Source organism: Sardina pilchardus, chromosome 24, assembly GCF_963854185.1.
Source record: "Sardina pilchardus chromosome 24, fSarPil1.1, whole genome shotgun sequence".
NCBI classification, from domain to species: Eukaryota; Metazoa; Chordata; class Actinopteri; order Clupeiformes; family Clupeidae; genus Sardina; species Sardina pilchardus.
Window position 1 is genome coordinate 22,443,193 of NC_085017.1, and position 21,974 is coordinate 22,465,166.

Consider the following 21,974-nt stretch of genomic DNA (forward strand, 5'->3'; position numbering starts at 1 on the left):
CTCTACGGAACTAAGTTTGAGAAGCTGAGACAAGGGAAAAAAACGATTGCCGTGTAAATTTGCCTAGACAATGTTTACACAATTATTCAGTCTGCAGTGGAAGCTCCTAATGAAAGCTTGACTTTTTAACAAAGAGTTTAATATTTGCGCTTAATTAGAATGCGTGGACATGAAATTGCATCTTTTAAATGCCTCCCCCGAGTGCATTTTTCCCTGGTCACGCCGATTAAATTAATCACTGCCGTTGTCTTACGAAAAGGAAGCACGCCAGAGATATACCCCCAGCCCCGGAGAGTCTTTCCCCTTTATGTGTGTTCCGTCCTCATTAAAAAAACAACGGAACTGCATACACACACACACACACACACACACACACACACACACAATCTGTTAATCTATTGATTAGAGGGACTCCCGAATTCCACGCAGATGAAAGTGCATCTTGTCATCTGAACCTCTTGCTCCATATCCCGGCTCCGACCACGACTCGACTTCCGTCACTCCAGATCCAGCGCTCCTTTGCATCGCCACAAAAGACTTGCATGGAGAAACAAAGGGAGAGAGAGAGAGAGAAACGGAGGGAGAAAGCGAAAGTGGCAAGCGCGGAGTTTTGAGGGAAAAAGCTCACGAGCAGCAGACGTGTGAGTCACAGACCCGTTGTTTGGCGAATAATGAGTTGGCAGGGAGATGAGTACCGATTTGAAAGCCGACACCGCCAGCAGCGGCAGAGGCGGCGTCGGCGAACGAACGGGAGAATCCGCGTCGTCTGCTCTCGGTCTCATTTACCGGCGGATAATTCCATCAGAAGGCCTCGCACAGAGAGATGGAGGCGTCGACTGCCTTCGATTTAGCCGAAGAATGAAACATACCTCGTCACGTTACAAGGTGTTTGGATTTAAATGAAATTGCAGAGTTTGTTCGTTTTTTTTTTTTCAGAATTTGATAAGAGCCACAAAACGGAAGGGCTGCCTAATTGAAACGTATTTTAGTGCATAGCAGAGGCACCACACACTTTGGCTGCCTTGGAAGCAACAAGTGATCACGTCTCTCCAGTCTCGGTTATAATCGCTTCGTCTGCATCTGAGGGCAATTCCTGAGTTTGTCGGCTGCCACAACAACCCACACCAGAAGCCACACCGAATTTGAATCGACTGGAAGGAGCTGCTGCCCAAGGTGGCGTGAGGCTGAAGGAGCCTGTGTTTCAGGATGGGCTCCTAGTGTAGTGTGTGTTGGGGTTTGGGAGGGATGTGGTGTTTGTTTGCCAAGCCAGCAGTGCGGTAATGCTGCTGTTGTCTGCACTAAATCATAAAGACAGAGGGACTTGCCAGACCCTCTCAGCAGTGAGCTAGTGGCCGAGCAGTGCACCTCTCTGCTGAGTGAGTGTGTTTATGCGTGTGTGTGTGTGTGTGTCTCACACACGCACACACACACACACACATACACACACACTGCACGGGCCAGTGCACATCACCGTTCCGCTGGGTGTTCATTAAGAGCGGTGACTCGGAGGTGATGGTCTAATTGAGAATAAATGCTAATTCAGCAGTGGGCAGTGCTGGCCGCTCGCTCGCTCCCTCACTCGGCTCGACTCGGCTCGGCTTGGCGCGAGGCCACAGTGAGGTGGCCCTTTTTTTCTTTATTTATGTTGATCAAGAGCCAGAGATGCCCGGCTCAGCTGCCACCGTGGCAGCAGCGGGAGTCGTGGGTGCGGAGAGCCTGGCAGGACCATGAGAGGCCCAGCGAGGCAGAGCTGAAGTGGTGCCCGGTGGGTAGGGCCAGAGAGGGTTAAAGCGGAGTTTGAATGTAATGAAGGATCTTTGGTAGGGCTGCTCGATTATGGTAAAAATCATCATCACGATTATTTTGTTCCATATTGAGATCACGATTATTAAACGTGATTACTCAGTGATTTTGGAACTATTATCTTATTCAAAATTTGTATTTATTTTGAATCAATTAATTATAATCCAGCAGGAAAACTACACTATGAAATCGCAAGACAAAAGGAGAGCATTGTTGAATGCAGCAAAATATTTTTTTAATGTTATTTTCATAATTGTTGGAAGTCATAATCACGATTAATCGATTAATTTGATTAATTGCACAGCCCTATCGATGGGGATGGTGCCCAGTGGTAGCGCCCAGTGGGGATGGTGCCCGGTGGTAGTGCCCGGTGGTAACACTCAGGGAGTCGGCAGTGCTGCCCATTCTGTATTCATTTGAATTCTTTGGAAGAGTTTCTGTATAGTTCCACATACTTTTTGAGCTGATGTCAGTAAGTCCCCCTTTAAATGTATGTGGCGTAGCAAGCAGCATAATTCAGTTTAGAGATTCATGGGACCATTACATCTCCCACAATCCCTAACTGACCCCTGGCTATTTGTATTTTAGTGTAGAACTGCAATGAATCTGATTAAGAAAGGCCTTAATCTCAGCGCTCTAGAGCACTGCAAGAGTTATATTCTAATACGCCACAGAGCTCTTTATAAGATAGCTTCCTGATTACATATTTGTATTGTGATGTTGGATGAGAAGAACCAATTGTATTGGAAACTGGAGAGTCACAGTGTCGTTTTTATTAGTCCCTCAGTGGGTGGGTGACCTTCAGTGTTCTGAACTGAAGCACACTGTTGTACCACGAGGCCGATTTAATTTTTGATTTCATTCACGCTGGCCGAGTTCGCCAACGTGCAGAGCAACTATTGTGTCTGGAAGTGATAAGCCCAAGTAGCTTGTTATTACTGGGCATAAATTAGTCCCAAATAGAAAATAGGTGCCCACTGACCTTAATCACAGCAGCATGCCACTTGCTTTGGCAGCAGAAGGGCGATGCTCTTGACCTTATTAGAGGCGTATTTCAGATCCGTACCTGAGAACAAGGATCGCTGGCTCCCATCCATGACCGCAAAGCGCCAAAAGCTGCCCTGCAAAATGTTTAACTAAGACGCAGCTCATCACAAAGTCATCGCAAAGTAGGCCAGCTACGTTTTTTTTTTTTGCCGGACTTAAGGGATGGACAAAAGGTCTGGCCGCATCTCTCCTTGGCGGGGGGGGGGGGGGGGGGGGGGGGGGAGGACGACGCTGGCGGGGTTGAGGGACGTGAGGGATGTGAAACGTCAACGGTATGTTTTATTAATGAAAGCAGGCCTGCATGACAGCTCGGGGGATTCATGACCGGCGTGGGTAATCGGCTTGTCATGTCTGGCAGGCCGGGCTGGGCGAGAGTCGCCCCGGCCTCATCTGTGGCTGCCTCGGCACGCGATGAGTCACGGACACCTCTGGGCCAAGAGCTGCTAATACAGGAGGGGTGGGGGATCGTGATTGAAACGGAGGGATTAGATGCCCCCACTGCACGCACACACACACACTGCACACACACACACACATACAACGCTGACATGCAATAAACAATCAATCATCCACATGCATGGACATGCCACTTACCAAAACAACAAATACTTGCCCATCCATGGTCAGGCTAAAGATGCACTTCACATCAATCTGCAAGCATACACAGGCCTGCGTTCATTCGAAAGTTCATTCTCACGCACACACACACGAGGTGTCACACACACACACACACACAAGAGTAGAGATGCTCGGTGACACACTCCGCTCGCTCCCCCGTTGTTTGCGTGGGAGAGACGGGCGCCCGAGGACCGGAGAAGCCGATTCAATTAGAGCCCCTGCTCCGTCACGCGCTGTCACCCGCGGCAGCAGGACGGCCTATCAGCCGCCGCCGCCGCCGCCGACAACGGCGACGACAACGCACCGCGCATATGCCACCGCCGCCACCGCTACCACTACCACTGTGCCTGCTGCTGCTGCTGCTGCTGCTGCTCTACCTTCAGTACATCTGCAGTGGCGCGGCCGCGGCTAAAAATAGCCCCAATTACCAGCGCCGGTTGAACAGGCGGACTGACATTTAGGGCCAGCCGCTAGCCTTTGCATTAGGGACTACAGATGGGGATGTAAATACAGGAAGCCTGCAGGGGTGGATGTTGCGGTCTTAAATGAGGATGAGGTGTAAATTGTTTGATACGTGGGGTGGGATGTTTCGGCGGAAATTATGCCCACCTTCGGAATATATTTGATTGTGTGTGTGTGTGTGTGTGTGTGTTGCGTGATGTGTAATGTATAATGTTTTTGGATATGTAGTGGTCATTTTTATGGCAATTTTAGGGCGGCCTTTTCACAGTATGATTGTACCCTCTTGTAGTGTAGTGTTGTTTGCAGTGTAATACTGTATGTTGTGTAACTGTGAGGAACAGCATATGGACACCATATTATTTTGGTCAAAAATTGGTTCAAGATAAGAGCCCTTGTGCTGTCATACACACCAGTCACCATGTTGCGCTGTGGTAGATGGGTAGTGTCACTGTTGGTTGTTATTTGAACAATCTAAATGGGTAGGGATATGTTAATGTGTTTCTGATGTCACGTTGAACAAAGTGCGTTAGATCTGACAGCCTCTGCTTTCCTCAAGAGGAAATATGTTGTGACAGCATGTTGATGTGTATGTGCTTGTTGACATACATGCATACACACACACACACACACACACACACACATAAAGAGAGAGAGTGAGAGAGAGAACCAGATGCTCCTCTGTTAAAAATACCCAGTGAAGTAAACATAACCCAGAGGGACTACAAGGACGAACGCAGCTCTGCTCGCGCACTGTTGTTGGACTTGCCGTAATTCTAAGGGTGATCTTGCACAGCACCCTTCGCCACACATGCTCGATGCTCCACACAAACCTCCATGCACATTCTTGTGGCCCAGCAAGCATTATTATTTACACACACACACACACACACAGACACAGACACAGTTTTCTCATTTTTTTCGTCCTTAAATATCTGTACTCACCTCTTCTCTCTTCACACACACACACACACATTCATGTGTCTGTGTAGAGTAATTATAACATATTTCGGTCATACATATGTACCGCTTAAGGCACAGACACAATGGAAACCACAGAAACAAGCACAGTACATGCCAAAAGCACAAACCAAAACACTGCCTGGAGACCCACCCAAACCCACATACATATATGCATCATACAATTCTTAGGTTCAGTTCAACTTAAACAGGCTACCTTTGGGCAGACACACAAACACACACACACACACACACACACACACACACCTGTCACATCCTGTGAGTGGTTGTGTAGTCAGGGCTGTGGAAGGGAAGGAAGAGGCAGGTCTGACGCTGTTGCTCCCAGGGCAGAAAATTCTGAGAGAGGGAGAGAGAGAGAGAGAGGGAGTGAAAAAAAGCACGTTTCTCCTGTTGCCATGGCTACCATCTTCCAGTCGCTGCTACCCCTGCCTCTACACGACAAGATGAAACGTCTGGTGTTTGCTGCTTGTGAGCCTGAGTGTCTGTCCGCCTATGTGTATGTGAAAGCCTTTGTGGTTGTGTGTGTGTGTGTGTGTGTGTGTGTGTGTGTGTGTGTGTGTGTGTCTACTGTATGTGTGTGTGTGTGTGTGTGTGAGCTTGGATGCGACAAATACCCCACTCACTCTTCCCACTAAGCCCAAAATTGACAAGCCTCGGCTGGGATGCAGTTGTCCCTGTCCCCCCCTCCACCCTCCGCTGCCTCCACCCCGTCACCATCCCTAGCCAGGCACAGTGAAGCGGCACTCTCATCCCAGTATAGCCAGAGCTGAACTCCCGTCTCAGCCACCACTCTCACTGCCTCCCCTCCCCCCCCTCTGACTCTCTCTCCCCTCCCCCCTCCCCTCTCTCCCTCCCTCCCTCCCTTCCCTCCATCCCTCCTTCCCTCCCTCCATCCCTCCCCTCTGTCCTTCTCCCTCCACCCAACCCCCATGTGTGAGCCCTCCTCCTCCGGCGCGTCCGATTGGCTGAGAGCGCAGCCGCGTCTGCCCAATCGCGGCTCGAACGCGCAAATCAACATAAGCGGAGCTGCCGTGCCGATCCCTTCTCCCAGACAGCGTTTCTCTGAGCGCCAAACCAGCCAGAGAGAACGAGCGAGAGGGAAACAGAGAGAGAGAGAGAAGAGAGAGAGAAGAGAGAGGGAGAATTGCTCGCAGGAGGGATGAGCTGAGAGGAGAGAAAGAGAGAGAGAGAGAGGGAGAGGCTGCACGCTCTCTCCCCAGCCTGTTGGCTTTTCCTTCTTCACCCCCGTTGGTTTAATCTCTCCGTTTTTGTTTCTCTCTGCCGAGAAGCGCAACAGCTTCGTCCGCTAGCTCTCTTAGCGAGTAAGCGCGCGGGAGTGTGTGTGTGTGCGCGCGTTAGCCAGCGTTAGCTTCCACGTTAGCCACCTCGGCGCTTCCCTTCCCTAACCCCCCCCCCCCCCCCCCCCCCCAACCCCAACCTCCTCCTCCTCCTCCTCCTCCTCCTTGCCGACGGCCGCCAGCGGAGAGTGGAGTGGAGCGCAGCTGCTCGTAACCATGGAGGTGACCATTCCATGTGAGTACCACGGGGAGTCCTCCACTCCGAATAGAGGAAGAGAAAAAAAGGGGGGGGGGGTAGATAGATGGAAGTGGAAGGGAAGAGGGAAATCACGCTGTTCTGAATTGATGATTGATGGAGAGGGAGAGAGAACGAGTGCCGAGAGGAGTGAACATGAAAGCGCGTGTGTGTGTGTGTGTGAGGGTGTGTGTGTGTGTGTGTGTGTGTGTGTGTGCGTGCATGCGTGTGTACATGAGTGCATGTCTTCGGGGGTGATGGCTGGCTGGCTGAGTGAGTTGGGAGGAAAACTGACTGACAGAGAGGGAGAGAGAGGAAGGTTGTTTGCGCCGTTGCCTGGATGCGGCGTGGGACTTTGAGCCGAGCTGGGCTGTGCCGCGTTGGCATGGGGGCATGGGGGTGTGCGTAGGGTTGGCATGGGGCTGCGTGGGGTTGGCATGGGGGTGTGCGTGGGGTTGGCATGGGGCTGTGTGGGGTTGGCATGGGGGTGCGTGGGGGGTTGGCATGGGTGTACGTGGGGTTGGGACGCGAGTCGAGGTGAGGGGAGGTGCGGAGCGCCGAGGTGCCGCTGGCAGACAGATGGAGTGGAGGGGCTTGGCGTTGGGCAGAAGGCACTCAGGGTGGCCACGCCGCTCAGCCCTCCCCTCACCCCCCTAATCAGGTTAGGGGCAGCTTTTCAGCCACCCCCACCCCACACCCCCACCACCGGCGATTAACACGGCAGCATGCTCGACACAAACACACACACGCACACCCTCTCACACACACACGTGCGCGCGCAAACAGAGACTACACATGCATGCATGCATGCATGCATGCACAATTTTACCTCACACCAGGGCAACACCAATATTCGGAGTGAGGGGATTTTAAAGAACAGCTTGTCTGGGTTACTGATGGTCGTTGGTGAAATGCAGTCAGATGAACTTAACATTGGAAGCACAGTAAATACTCTACCCACTACTACATAACCATAACCGTGGCTACAGCATTGTATAGAATCTGTGCAACTGCCATACTGCTGTATGTTTGATAGTATACAGTCTTATTGTAGTCTAATGTGTAGCAAAGCACAAGTAATGATAATTTGCGTAATTCTTGCGTATGGCCTAGGTGAAGTTATAGAGATTTAATCATTTTCCACTATGGTGGAACCATCTCACCTCTTACTCACACTTCCTCCTATTTGTGTGTGTGTGTGTGTATGTATTGGTTGAGGGGGTGGGGGTGGGGGGCCTGTCCATCTTGTGGATCTTGGAAATGGCTTTGAATGGCTGTGGTGAAGAACGAGGCTCAGTTCATTGATCGCTGCTTTCCAAGATATGGCAGCATCGGTGGACAGAGTGAGAGGAGGAGAGGAAGAGAGAGAGAGAGAAAGGGAGGGAGCGAGAGAGAATACACTGCCATATTCCTGCGCTCACAGACATACACATCCTCACCATCTCTCATATTTTCACACACACACACACACACACACACTTTCACACTCCCACCCCCAAGCTTCTGACTACAGCCTCCCCCTAGTACACCCCCTCCCTCTGTCAAACTAGCTACCTCTCAGTCAGTTTTGGATCTCGCACCCTCTCCCTTGTTCCCTATCTCTCTCTGTCTCTCATGCTCGCTCTCTCACTCTCTCTCTCTCTCTCTCTCTCCTCTCTTTCTCACTCTCTCTCTCTGCACTCTCTTTCTCTCTCTCTTACGCAGTGTTCATGTTTCTCCCAAGTTGACCATGGTCTTGTTAGCACCCATTCACATGCTGTGCTGCCAAAGCCTGTAGAGAACAGGAGGATGCTAATAAATGATAATTTTTAAAAAGCAACAGCTGTAAAAGCGTTAGTGGGAGAATAGCAGTTGAGGTGAGCACGCCGCACGTACACTCCGTATCCCCCAAGCTCGTTATTGGCACACACCAGCACGCTGCTGTGGCCTTGCATTGGCACACACCAGCACGCTGCTGTGGCCTTGCCACTCACCCACTGGGTAGCTGGGTGCACAGCATGCCTCTCTCTCTCACTAACACTCTCTCTCTCTTTCTCTCTCTCTCTCCATCCCTCTTTCTCTCTTTCTCCCTCTCTCGCTCATTCTCTCTCTCTCTCTCTCCCTCTTTCCCTCTGCTGGAGAGGCTGCCTGCCAGTACCAATCAATACATGGAAAATCGTGATCACGTGAATCTCTCGAAATACAATTTTCTTGGTTTATTGGATTTTGCGCCGGGTCTCTCTCAGACGAGTTATTTATATCTCCCCTCTTCCTCCTCGTCTGCGTGTGGTGCACTTGGGCCCCCCAGGCATGTTTGGCGTGCTTGTTTTGCAGACTTTTGTGTAAATGCGTGCATCCATGCGTGCATGTGCGTGTGTGTGGGGTGGACATGTGTTTGTTTGGCTGTGTGTGTGTGTACGTGCATCCTTGCAAGTGTCTTCGTGGTTGTGTCAGCCTTGAGTGTGTGTGTGTGTGTGTGTGTGTGTGTGTGTGTTGGTGAGTTAGTGTGTGGGGGTGCAATGGCCTGCGCCATGGATGGGATCGATGCAGACAAGAGGGAAGAGCCTCTTTTGCTTTGTGCTGTAGGCCCAAGGGGAAGACTCTAGTCTCTAAGCCCAGAGTAGGAACCAACACCAGCAGAGAGAGCAGCCTCACCTCGCAGGCCTGCCTAGTGCTGGGATCATATCATCCACCATGCTAATGAGCTCACACACTTGTTCGCCTGGATACTTATTCTCTTAAATGTGTGTGTTTGTTTTGTGTGAGAGAAACATTTGGTTAGTGCTTGTCCCCTGTTCTTGTGTGTGTGTGTGTGTGTGTGTGTGTCGGACAAGAAGTACAGGTGTTTGTGTGTCTTTGTGGTGTGTGAGTTAGAGCGCTCACACCACACTTAAGCACACACCACAAAGACACTCAAACACCTGTACTTCTTGTCCGACACACACACACACACACACACTGACTGAGTAGAGCGCTCACACCACACTTAAGCAGTCAGTGTGTGTGTGTGTGTGTGTGTGTGTGGTGTGTGTATGTGTCTTTATAGATAGATGTGCTAGTCTGCACACTCTCCCTCGCTCCTCTCCATCAATAGCTTCCCTGGTGAGTCCAGGGCTTCCATTCGTCTCCTGCTCAGTAATTCCCTGAAGGAGACATAAAAAGAAAAATGACACGAAGAAAATAAGGCCTGCACACCCATGCAGCGCCGTGCCTTCTAAAAATGGCAGCGTCGCGACTTCATCACAACTCAACCCCCCCGCGGTGGCAGCCGAGCCGACACCCACAGCCGAGCACAGATGCCATCCCATGCCAGCTGAGAGCACGCCTTGGCATGGGCGAGGGACTATTTGTTGAGAGAGAGAGAGAGAGAGCTACTGTGAGCTGGTGTCAGAGAGAGAGAGAGCTACAGTACTGTGAGCTGGTGTCAGAGAGTTGACCAGAGACTACATCGCCACAGTCTATTGATCTCGGACACATAGTGCTAGTTAGTCCAATTACCTTGTAGGTAACACCCGTCACCACACACACACACACACACACACTCACACACACACACTCCCACTCACACAGTGCTGACCAGCAAGGCTGGAGCTCTGTCTCATTTGCAATCGAGTCATTACTAATTCAATCAATTAATGGGAGAACAGAAAAGGCCTCATTATTGTAGATTTTTTTTCGTCAATGAACAGAGGGAATATTCAGTTCTCTTTTGCTCAAATTGCCTGCGCATTTAAAAATAGCACCTCACATCTCCTTGTTTCGTGTGTGTGTGTGTGTGTGTGTGTGTGTGTGTGTGTGTGTGCGCGCGCACACGTATGTGCACACGTCTGTATGTGTGTATTTCCTTTCTTTTCTTGCTAATGGTTCCGCTTCCTGAACTTTGAAGTGAGCTGCAGTTAATTGACAGTGGAGGCTGTGGGGGAGCGTTGTGTTTGATTTATTTATTTATTTATTTATTTATTACAACTACATTAGCATATCAGCGAGAGTGTGGTTGTGTGAGAGCTAGGAAGCCACTGCCCCCCCCAGAGTGAACCACTAGCGAGAGAGAGAGGATAGGGAGAAGGAGAAGGAGAGACTAGTGGAGGAGGAAAGAAAGAAAGAATGAATGAATGAATGAGTGAATGAAAAAGAAAGAAAAGACAAAGGAATGAAAGGAAGGAATAAAAAAGAAAGAAAGAAGTATGTACAGTATAGTGGGTGAATGAATGAATGGAAAAAAAGAGGAGAAGGGGGTGAATTGAAGGGGGTGACTGACGACACGTGTGAAGTGGGCACGGCCATTTTTTATATGGTTGTTACATGCTTGTCGATTCCACCCATTGGCATGAAGGAGGGAGGTGGTGGGTGGGTGATGATTTCCTCCCTAACCCCCCACACTCCCCCCTTGAAACTGCTCGCTCGCCCGCCCGCCCACATGGACGACTGCCAGCGTGTGTCACGCTGACGTGCGGCTAGTGCCAGCCTCTGGATGGAACCATGCTGATGACTGATTGGACTCGAAGGAAGGGGAGGTGTGTGTGTGCGCGTGTTGATTTTTTGAGAGGCCTCCTCATCAGCCATGGTTTGTCAGAAATCAGGGCTGGTGTTTTGGAGTGCTTTCATTAAGGGCGGAGACAGGGGGCCGGGGGGGGGGGGGGGGGTGGTGAGTACCACATTGCCCTAAAGGAGACTTGAGCATTCCTTTAATTATTCAACTGCACTGTGTGGATTTGTATTTTGCCCAGATACGCGACCTGTCATCTCGTACGGCTGCAATTCTGCACTGTGGTCTCCATTCAAGTCTTGTTGAATATTGTGTTTTGTAATGCATGGCACCAATTGACGGCTCCATTCCAGTGCACATATACACAATAAAGGCTCATTTATACTCAATGTTAAATACGAATACAGAAAAAAATGGAACAGTGTTTGAATGGGACGCATCTATTTTCCTATAAGAAGAGAGCATGCATCAGATGTGATGTGTTTTGAGCTGGCGTGACTGGCAGTAACTGTGGAGTTGTGAGGGGGTGTGTGCTGTTGGGTAAAGGTTTATATGTCATTCAATCTCCAGAGTTGTCAGTATGGAGGAAAGTCAAGCCAAAGTCACTGCTGTCCCCCGGTAAATAATGAACCCTCCCACTCCAGCCACAGTTGATAGACTTTTAGTAACGGTAGGAGGAGAATAATGCGAGTGTTAATTATGTGTGTGTGTGTGTGTGTGAGAGAGAGAGAGTGTGTGTGTGTGTGTGTGTGTGTGTGTGTGTGTGTCGGGTCGGTGGGGGGCGGAGGACGGCACATGTGTGAATTTATGATGGATAGCTGAACGAGGCTATAATTAAAACCAAAAAAAAAAGGGCAGAGAAAGACGTGAGGCTCTTGCGATAAATCTTGCATGCCCTGATTGCCGTGGGCAACAGCATACTGAATGGTTATCAGGTGTGATTGGCAGTCTGGAGCCAAACGGGGAGGGGCTGGCCGAGAGTGGCCAGAGAGAAGGACACTTGCTTACAACTGAACTGGAACTAGAAGGACACTTGCTTAGATACATCAACTGAACTGGAACTAGAAGGACACTTGCTCAGATACATGAACTGAACTAGGACACTTGCTCAGATACATGAACTGAACTAGAAGGACACTTGCTTAGATACATCAACTGAACTGGAACTAGAAGGACACTTGCTCAGATACTTGAACTGAACTAGAAGGACACTTGCAGATACATGAACTGAACTAGAAGGACACTTGCTTAGATACATCAGCTGAACTGGAACTAGAAGGACACTTGCTCAGATACTTGAACTGAACTAGAAGGACACTTGCAGATACATGAACTGAACTAGAAGGACACTTGCTTAGATACATCAACTTGAACTAGGACACTTTTGCTCAGCCATTAATGATCAACGCTCAGAAATGTCAATTGCAAAGATCTGGTGGGCTGAATGCATGTTGCTCGACCGTGTCTGCAGTCCTGTGTTTCGTTTTGTTCAGTTTTCTAGAGAGAAAAAGAAAGGTAGGGGTCTGGGGCCAGTCAGTTAGCATTGGCTAATATTTTGGTTGTTAGAGTTTTGTCATAAGATCAAATCCTGCACGATTCTGGTCAATTAGCACAGGCGTTTGGTTACTATGGACATCGGTGCCAGGACAGGACTGGATGGACCAAGGAGGAGGCATGTCAAAATCTGTGTACGGGTTCTCACTAGTATACCTCCCTTAAAAATACTCTCATGCAGACAAACTCTCTTTAAAAATGCGTCTCAGTAAACAAGCATCTCCGTGCTCAGACGTCTGGAGAAGATGCGATTTTAACAGTCTCGAGCTCATTAAATGTAAACAAACCGGCTATCGACGAGCACGGTCCACTGCCTGCCTGTCGGCTCACTGTTTGTTGGCCCGAGGTCACTCTGTGGTGTGTGTGTGTGTGTGTGTGTGTGTGTGTGTGTGTGTGTGTGTGTGTGTGTGTGTGTGTGTGGTGTGTGTGTGTGTGTGAGCGTGTGAGAGTGTGTGTATGAGCGAGTGCCTCAGTCATTGGCGTAAGCTTAATGACATGTTTTGGATGAAGCTGTGTAATCAGACGTGAAATCCTCATCCGTGGGGTGGCTCCAGCAATGCAGCGTGGCTTACTGGCTTAGTTTGGGGTGTGGTGTGTGTGTGTGTGTGTGTGTGTGTGGGGGGGGGGGGGGGGGGGCACGAGTATGAGCCTGTCTCTAAGGTCTTGTGGTAGCGGCATCCCCCGGCTTCCTAATTTGGGAGCTGTAGCCCTCTCCCTCTCCCCTCTCGCCCCCCTACTGTTTGTTCCTGGTGCACTGGCACAGGGGATTATCCAAAGCCAATGCTTAAAGCTGTTTTTAGAGGGGGGGATTGTACCCCCCCCCCCCCCCCCCCCCCCCTCCCCCCCCCCCCCCAACCCCAACCCCTCCCGTGCCATCATATTTGGGCTCATCTTCTTCAGTAATAGATGAGATGACACCCTGTAATAACCACACACACCCTGGAGTCTGCCAGCAAGATGAGACATGAGCGAGAGTGTGACAATGAGACAGCCTTGTGCCGTGTGTGTGTGTCTGTCTGTCTGTCTGTCTGTCTGTCTGTCTGTCCTGTCTCTGTCTGTCTGTCTGTGTGCGTGTATCTGGCTTGCTGTTTCAGCATGACACTGTGTGTGAGACCAGCACAGTTATTTAGACAGGAAGGTGCATGTATATGTGTGTGTGTGTGTGTGTGTGTGTGTGTCTGTGTGTGTGCTTGTTGAGTGTGGAGATGGCTGTGTGTGTACTGAGGGGGATGGGGGGGGGTGCTACCATTAGGAGAATAGGGCTGGTGGATGGGGCTCCAGAGAGTGAACCATAAAGCCATAAGGAGGCCATTAGCTGGTTGAACCAGAATGGAGGGGTTGAGGGGTCTGAACCAATGGTGTGTTGAGCAGCAGTAGCCCCCAGTCTCTGGAGGGAGCTTCATCTTCCAAACAAAGACGTGTAGCCTGCGTCACGGGAAGCATAGATCCATACTAGCACTCGCGCTGGAGAGGTGGTGCACTGGCCAGGAGGAGTGGTGGGGTTTTACCCCACTGCTCAACTCAGAGTGATATGCTGTCCACTGTCGCTAAAGCACACGCCTAACCCTTTGATGCATGGGGTATTAGAGAAATAAAAAAAATACTTGCCCAAGCACGTCCAAATGACTTTTGGACATATTTAATTTTCAATTTCATTTTTAATTTCCACCAAGATACATCTGTGCACTGTAGTGGACACCATTCTTAAAAGGGTTAAACACACACACTCCGGAAATGCAGGGTCTTGGATTCACCATTCTTGATCCTTCCGAAGTGCCCACTAAACATACACATGCACACACATCCACACACAAACACACACCTACCGGAGATTCAAGGTCTTCCACTCACCATTCTCTATACTTCCAGAGTGTACGTACACGTACACACACACACACACACACACACATACACACATACACACACACACACACACACACACACACACACACCTATGGAAGATGCAGGGTTTTGCATTAACCATTGATAGTTAGCCTAGCTTCCGTTCGTTGATTCAGGTGGTAGATGACAGGAGAGGGGCCACTCTTCCGCTCCTAAGCAGAGCCGAAGTGCTGAATCTGAGGCTTCTTAATGGCTTTGCACCATCTGCCTTCGTCCTCCCTCCCAGTCGCGCTGGCCAGTCTAGCACGGAACACCACAGAGCTCCTCCATCTGCCTCCTAGTTTGCACACAAGCCGTTAGCGTAGCCGTTAGCCGCACACTGACGTTCTTGCCAGATAGATTTCTCTCGACAAACAACAGCAAAGCTTTGTTGGGTGGCTTTAGTAGTTGGCGCTTTGTGTTCAAAGGAATTCTCAAAGTGTTTTACAAATGTGCGATATATCCCATTGAAAATGTTGTTGACGTGTTTGACAGTGTTGACATTCAAACAGCTTATTAGAATATCAACCCTGTGGCCCGTGGTTGCTAAGCGATGCGGAGGAGCTTTTCTGAAGGAAAATGAAAGCTGACAGAAACTCAGCAGGCTAGTTTGTGTGTAGGTGAAAAACTGCTGAGGGGGAAAAAAAGATCACTGAATGAACTAAATGAGTTGAGAAAAGAGCAATAATTGAATGAACAGATGAGCAGAGAGACAAATGAAGAGGAGGGGAACTTGGGCAAAGTGGCGTGGAACCAAACACCTGCAACTACTGGACCCAGTTCATCTGCTCTCTACTTCCTGTGGAGCCCAATTCACACAAAAGATTCCCGACGCGACGAGAGTTGCAGCGGTGTGAATTAGAAGTTGCATAGTTGCAAGCAGTCGCAAGCCGTCGCAGAGCATTAAACACATTGAGTCGCAGTTGCAAGGTTTTAGAACGTCGCGGCTCGTCTCGTCGGGAATCTTTGGTCTGAACCCTACTTTACAGACGAGGTCTCACAGCACTAATTGTTAAGATTCTGCCTTCTGTTTCCTGATTAGGAACTACAGTAGATTACAGATGAGATGTCCTTCAGAAAGAGTAGTGTTAGAGAGCCTTCAGAAGCTTCTGATGAGCAACTTGCTGATGGATGAGGTGTCCTTCGTGGGGAAGGTTGAGTGTTTACTTTGGTCGTGCTCTAACAGAATCTAGTAGCGTTGAGAATGGAGGATGATGGATGTGGATAGTCTGTGTGTCTGTCTGACCATTTCTCTCTTCGGGGGAAAGGGACATTTTGTGCTCTCATGGCTGGCCACAGTGTGACCTGAACTAAACATGAGCTTTTGTTAGAGAAAGAAAGTGACCTTGAAAACCAACCCCTTGTGGTTGTTTAAAGGTGACATAAAAATGGAAACCATTTTTGTCTAAGTTTTGATGAATTTGGAGAGGTTGTGCATAACCAAAGACCTGTCAGGAACATGAGGAATGGTTGTGCCCTCCTTCATATGAAATTCTTGAACTTCGAAATAGCCACTAAAAAATGGGCGAATTAGAACAGAGCCTAGGGGTTGCCAAAGAGGGTGCCATTTAGTCAAAAGGACCATTTCAATACCCAGCCTAAATAATATAAAAAATAATATTTAATCGGGGTTGTAAAATTGCAATTGACTTAATTTTTGTATAAATCAAAGTTGAATGTGTACTATTTTAATATCAGAGAACACATTACAATACTCAATTCATCCATTATATGTCCTCTTTAAGCACCTTGATAGACTCATCTGTGTCAGTGTCCCTCATCAGTGTCCCTCCCCATTAAAGTGTAACTGCACCCCATAACTCCACCCACTTCACATTTCTGAAAAAGGCTTTCAAAATGGGCAGGACGTTCTGAAATTTGGAAGAGAGGGCACTGCTGCAGCCAATCAACCATGGTGATTTCGTGTCAATCTGGGAATGAGTGCTGCAGACATGGCTTATCACAGGTAATCAGGGCAGCAGGTTGGGGCGTTTCATTCCTAATTTGTGACGACCCGGTGACGTAGAGTCGCCAGAGAAGGGCAGGGCTACATCAGCATTTTGGACCAAAATGCCATGGCATGTTTCAACCTGTAGAAGGCGCGGAGAGCTATATCTCCAATACAAAATAATACAAAATGTTACTTTTCTGTGGAAACACGATTTTTGTCAGTATTAACCCTGGTAATAGTGTGGTTCACCACTTATGAGTGTTTCAATCAATCAACAGCTCAAAAAAACATATTTTAGGGTGCAGTTTCACTTCAACTCTTTATCTGGTACCAGATCCAAACAGGCCTTGTGTGCTCTAGTTGGTGGGTAGGTGCAAGTGGCTGACCAAAGATTGTTGCTTTGTCTTACATCATCAACTAATGATCTCATGGTACACAAACAAATGATGTGTGGTCATGGTGCTTGGTGTTTCTAGGCAAATGGTGCTATGTGAAGATCTGACTCTAAACATGCCTGTGCTTCAAAACATGCCTCCTCGATCCTCGATGCTCGATCCTCGAGGGGCGTTCCCACTAATCTATAACTAACACTGGATAGACTATCCCATTGTTTTCGCCCCATCATTCTTTATGTCGATCAGTGAGGATCGAGGCCCGAGGAGTGAGGGAGGACGTATAAAAGCCCAAATGAGAAGCACCCAATGACTCTGACTTTCTCTCTCTATCTCCGTCTCTTTCAGGTGATGCAGGTGGTGAGAGAGCAGATTATGCGAGCGCTCACGGTCAAGCCTAACTCCCTGGACCAGTTCAAGAGCCGCCTACAGAACCTCAGCTACACCGAGATCCTCAAGATCCGCCAGTCCGAGAGGATGAACCAGGAAGACTTCCAGTCGAGGCCCATCCTGTGAGTCACTCACACACACACACACACACACACACACACACACACACACACACACACACACACACACACACACACACACACACACACACACATCCATGCCGGTATAATGCATGTTCAAAGCATGCACATTTAGAAATATTCTCTACACTCATGTATTGTAAGTATACACACTCCATACCCATCCCATCAGTATCAAATTGGGCCATGCCACCCATATGATTAGCACACGGAGCAAGTTTGACTTGACTCTTTCAAGCGACTGTACAAAGTAGAGCCACCCATGTCCCTTTGAGCCGCAGCAGGTTGAGAAGGGTAGGTGTACCTCTCTAAGTCAGCACAGCACAGCACAGCACAGCACAGCACAGCACAGCACAGCACAGCACAGCACAGCACAGCACTCTACACCTGCTTCCCCCCACGCATGACTGGAGAGGAAGGTGGAGGTGGAGATCGAGAGCAATAAGCTGAAATGACCCCACTTCCCCCAAATCTGTCTCTGAGTCTCCCACTCATGTTCTCCCAACTCAACTACTCTGGTCTCATTACACTAAGAGGAGTCTTTATTACGGCTCTATTTTCTGGACCACTTCTCGACTTTTTTGTGCCCCGGGGCGGGCAAGATTTTAAGCACTTTCTTGCTCACGCAAACTGGAAATTGGGTCTAGGGCTGCCCACAGAGATGGCAGTGGGGCGTTGGGGGGGGGGCGCAGTGGCTCGCAGGTGATCAGTGCATGACCCTTTAGATTATTTGGTTTTTTTGGAGATTACATTTTAAAAGCACTGTCTGACCTTCAGTGAATTATGACCTTCAAGACAAAGTGAATGATTTACTTGGTGTAAAATTGGAAATAAAGAGTGCTTCATTTATGGAGTAACTGTAAAATATCCACAGCAAAAAAAAATGAGATGGTATTTGCGTCCCTTTTACAGAACCCATAAAACGTGAGGGGAAGCACACTGTTTGATATAATGATATTTTAAAACAACACAGTCAGCGGCTGTCGTTTTCTTACTCGTTTCACTGTGATGGTGTATGTGTGTGTGTGTGGGGGTGGGGGGTTGAGTGGCTAAAACTTCTCGTAAATCTCCGCGAGAAACACGGCATTTAATGAGGATGTTGCGTGATGCGGGGAAACGAGCCTTTCCCCTCGCTCTCATTAACAATGTGGAGGATCAGGGAGCCGAAACGAGATGAGCGATAGAAGACTCCGGAAGATGAAAGAAGGGATTTTACAAGAACGTCAGCTACCCATGCACTATCCCATTAATGACCGAAACGCTGTTATCCAGGGGTTGTGTGCCCATGCCTTATTATGAAGGCTATGAATAATTCAGTCACATTAGCGCACATGCTAGCATCAGTGTGCACATACATGTACACAGCCATACTGATACACATATAGTATACATCTAAAGACAAAATGCATCTGTTATACACGCATGAGACTGTGCTTATGCTAGTGTTTCTTGATAATGGGGCACAGTTGGGCTGTCCACATGTTGAGATACAAACTTCAGTGCTGAGATTTAGCACTCCCTGCTGTGTTTCTATGTATGAGAACATATTCCCATTATAAATCCCAAGTCCAACTTCCTGCAGAATAATATAACAGCGTAATAACTATATATTTGAAGAAGTAGTTGAATGCTATAATGTATTCTGAAATTATATTTGTTCTGTCCTCGCTGGTGAACGGAACGCAGTAAGATAAATGTGTGTGTGTGCTTGTGAAACAGGGGAGTGGAGATAGAGTAAATTTATCCTCTGAAGTGGATTTAAGTTGTGAAGTGTGTGTGTGTGTGTGTGTAGTATGCATATGCGTGCCTGTGTATGTGCCTGTGTGTGTGTGTGTGTGTATGTATACAGTATGCATATGCGTGCCTGTGTGTGTGTGTGTATGTGCCTGTGTATATGTGTATGTATACAGTATGCATATGCGTGCCTGTGTGTGTGTGTGTGTGTGTGTATGTGCCTATGTGCATGTGCCTGTGTGTGTGCGTTAGAATGAGCCTGTGTGCATGTGCCTGTGTGTGTGCGTTAGAATGAGCCTGTATGAGTCTCCCCCTGGTCTCACCCTGGTCTCCCCCGTGTCTCCTCGGTGCCCAGGGAGCTCCGTGAGAAGATCCAGCCGGAGATCATGGAGCTCATCAAGCAGCAGCGCCTCAACCGCCTGTGTGACGGCACCTGCTTCAGGAAGATCAGCAGCCGCAGGAGGCAAGGTAAGCACACCGCTCCATCCCTCCATCCCTCCATCTCTCCATCCCCCTCTCTCTCTCTCTCTCTCTCTCTCTGTGTCTCTCTGTCTCTGTCTGTCTCTCTCTCTCATGTTGTGAATGAATACAGTAAGTCGTTGAGTGCGTTTACGTGTACTCTAAAAAAATTATTACTGGAAATGATTGGGTAACTGGAATAATCCGGTTAAGGTGTATACAGTACATGTCTCGAGGGAAATCAGAATATTGACAGAAATCTAGGTGTGTTAAACAGATTTTTCATTAACCGATAAAGGCAGTAAACCGATAACGAATAGCATTCGTTTACATGAGCACTTGAATAACCAGATAACAACAAAAACCTGATAATAATCATGCCAAAGGTATATGACATGCTAGATATTGACTTGAGTGAGCTTTTAGTAGTTGCATCCCTCACTCCCTCTTTTTTCTTCCTCTCTCTTCCTCTTCATCCTTCCATTTGTCTCCTCTCCTTTTCTCTCTTATTTTATGTCCCATGTGCTATGTGTCTTTTTCCCCCTCTCTCTCCCTTTTCTCTCTGCACCCCATTCCCTCTGTAATCTCTCCACCTCCTCTTTGTTTGGGCCTCTTGCCTCCACCACACTCAGGCTCTTGTATGACCCTGATTTTCACTCATCTCTGGCTCACAATACTCTCCCCTCCTCACTCCTTTCCCCCCTCTCTCTCCTCTCTCTCTCTCCTTCTCTCTCGGTTTCCGTCTTCCTTTTCTCCAGCCCTCTGCCTCAGTCTTTTCTCTCTCTCTCTCTCTCTCTCTCTCTCTCTCTCTCTCTCTCTCTCTCTCTCTCTCTCTCTCTCTCTCTCTCTCTCTCTCTCTGTCTCTATCTGTCTTTGTTGCTCTGCTGCGGGTGCGGTGCAGGAGGGCCGCTCTTACGGCTCCGTGCCGCAAAAAGCTCCCTAATTGCAAAGATGGCTCCTTCCATCTTCCTGTCTGGTGTCTTTATGGCTGCACAGACTAAACCTTTTCAGAATGGCACGCACACGTCTTTGTTCGGCTCAGCTCTATCTCGCTCTTGCACTCGCACTCGCTCTCTTTCTCTCGCTCTCTCTCTCTCTCTCTCTCTCTCTCTCTTTATTCTGCCTCGTTTTTGCTCTTGCTCTTTCTTTCTGTAGAGGGCTCCGGCGAGCTTTCATTGCTCTGAAGTGCGTGAATCGATCCCAGTAATGGTGGGGGAGACGGCTTAATTCTATTCCCCCCCTATCTTCTGAAAGCATTGCCTCCTCTCCGCTCCTCTCATCCCTCGTTTTTCTCTCTCTCTCTCTCTTCTGTTCTTTTCTGCTCTGCCTGTTCACCGAGAAGAGCAGAACGTCAGGCAGGCAGACCCTTTCACAGCGGAGAGAGCCGCCGTCACAAAGCCTCAGATTGCGCTCGCCGCTGGCCCCAGGAGCAAAGCGGGAAAAAGCGCACGGAGGGCTCGGCCGCGGCCGCTTCTCTGTCGCATCCGCACGACAATCCCGAGCAGACGAGAGGCGAGGGGGGGGGGGGGGGGGGGGGGGGTTAGAGGAGATTGGGCTCGCGCCCGGGGCCGCCGTCCCGTTTTGTCGGCGCTTGCACGAGAGCATCCTCTTCTCATGAAAGCGAAAGGCTTTCGCTGTTCCGCTGAATAACGCGCCTTTAAAATTGATGTGCTGCGCAGTCGAGCTCTTTATGGCTTCTATTATTAAGCCTGGCCAGCGGAAGCGGAGGGTTGGGGGGGGGGGGTCGGGTAGAGGAGTTGGGCGAATGTTTAAAGTGCCCTTCTCTGCGGGACATTCCGACATTGAGGGAGCAGCTGGCCGTTTGATAGAGGACAGAGCTTTAACGGGGTTTGTGCCGGCGTGTTTTGGGGGCAGTCGAGCCCTAATATCCTCTTTGAGACGGGCGGCCAGAGGACAGGCAGAGACAGCGCGAGAGACGCCCTTATCAGCTGGCCGCTCCTTCCTCACAGTCAGACCGAATTAAATCATTCACGGGCCCAAAATGTCTCTATTTCCCTCTCTGTCAGGCCTCCTTTGAACCCTTTTTTCTTCTTCCGCCTCTTCATCTCCCTCTCTTTTCTCCTCCCTCTCTATCCTCTCTAAGTGCCATATATTCCAATCCCCATGTCCACAGATAAATAGTATTTCCTCTGTCAGTCGTTCTTCATTCTTTCCTTAAAGCTGCCATTTTGAAATCAATGTCCCGGTCTTTTTGCGAGCCCCTTTCTTTTCCCCTCCGTGTCTCCGTTTTCAGTTTGGAGTGGCCGCGTGAGCTTCAAACCGTTTTCCAAAAGATGCTTGTGTATCATCATTACCATCTTAAAAGCTCGGGCGAGCTGAGCGAAATCAAAACTGACACTTCGCCTTCGCGGCGCTTTTTCTTCTGTGGCGAAGGGCGTGAGGGAAGAAAAGCGGGGGAGGGATAAAGGGGAGAGGAGGCACGCGGGGGTGTGTGTGTGTGTGGGGGGGGGTGGGCATTGCAGACTCAAACGCAAATCTCTAATCTCGTAAATCGAATGATGTAATGAATTGGCAATAAGGGGTGGAAGCGGGTGACGAGCCCACTT

General features: G+C 49.1%; 1 protein-coding gene across 3 annotated transcripts in view; it reads left to right on the forward strand.

The window, feature by feature from the left end:
* The window catches only part of elmo1 (engulfment and cell motility 1 (ced-12 homolog, C. elegans)), a 102,311-nt gene that overhangs the window by 72,708 nt on the left and 7,629 nt on the right, over positions 1-21,974 (forward strand). For all 3 annotated transcript variants that reach the window (XM_062530304.1, XM_062530303.1, XM_062530305.1), the window contains 2 exons: positions 17,033-17,196; positions 19,304-19,416. In XM_062530304.1, coding sequence (XP_062386288.1) covers positions 17,033-17,196; positions 19,304-19,416 — 277 coding nt within the window. The remainder of the gene's footprint in view (positions 1-17,032; positions 17,197-19,303; positions 19,417-21,974) is intronic.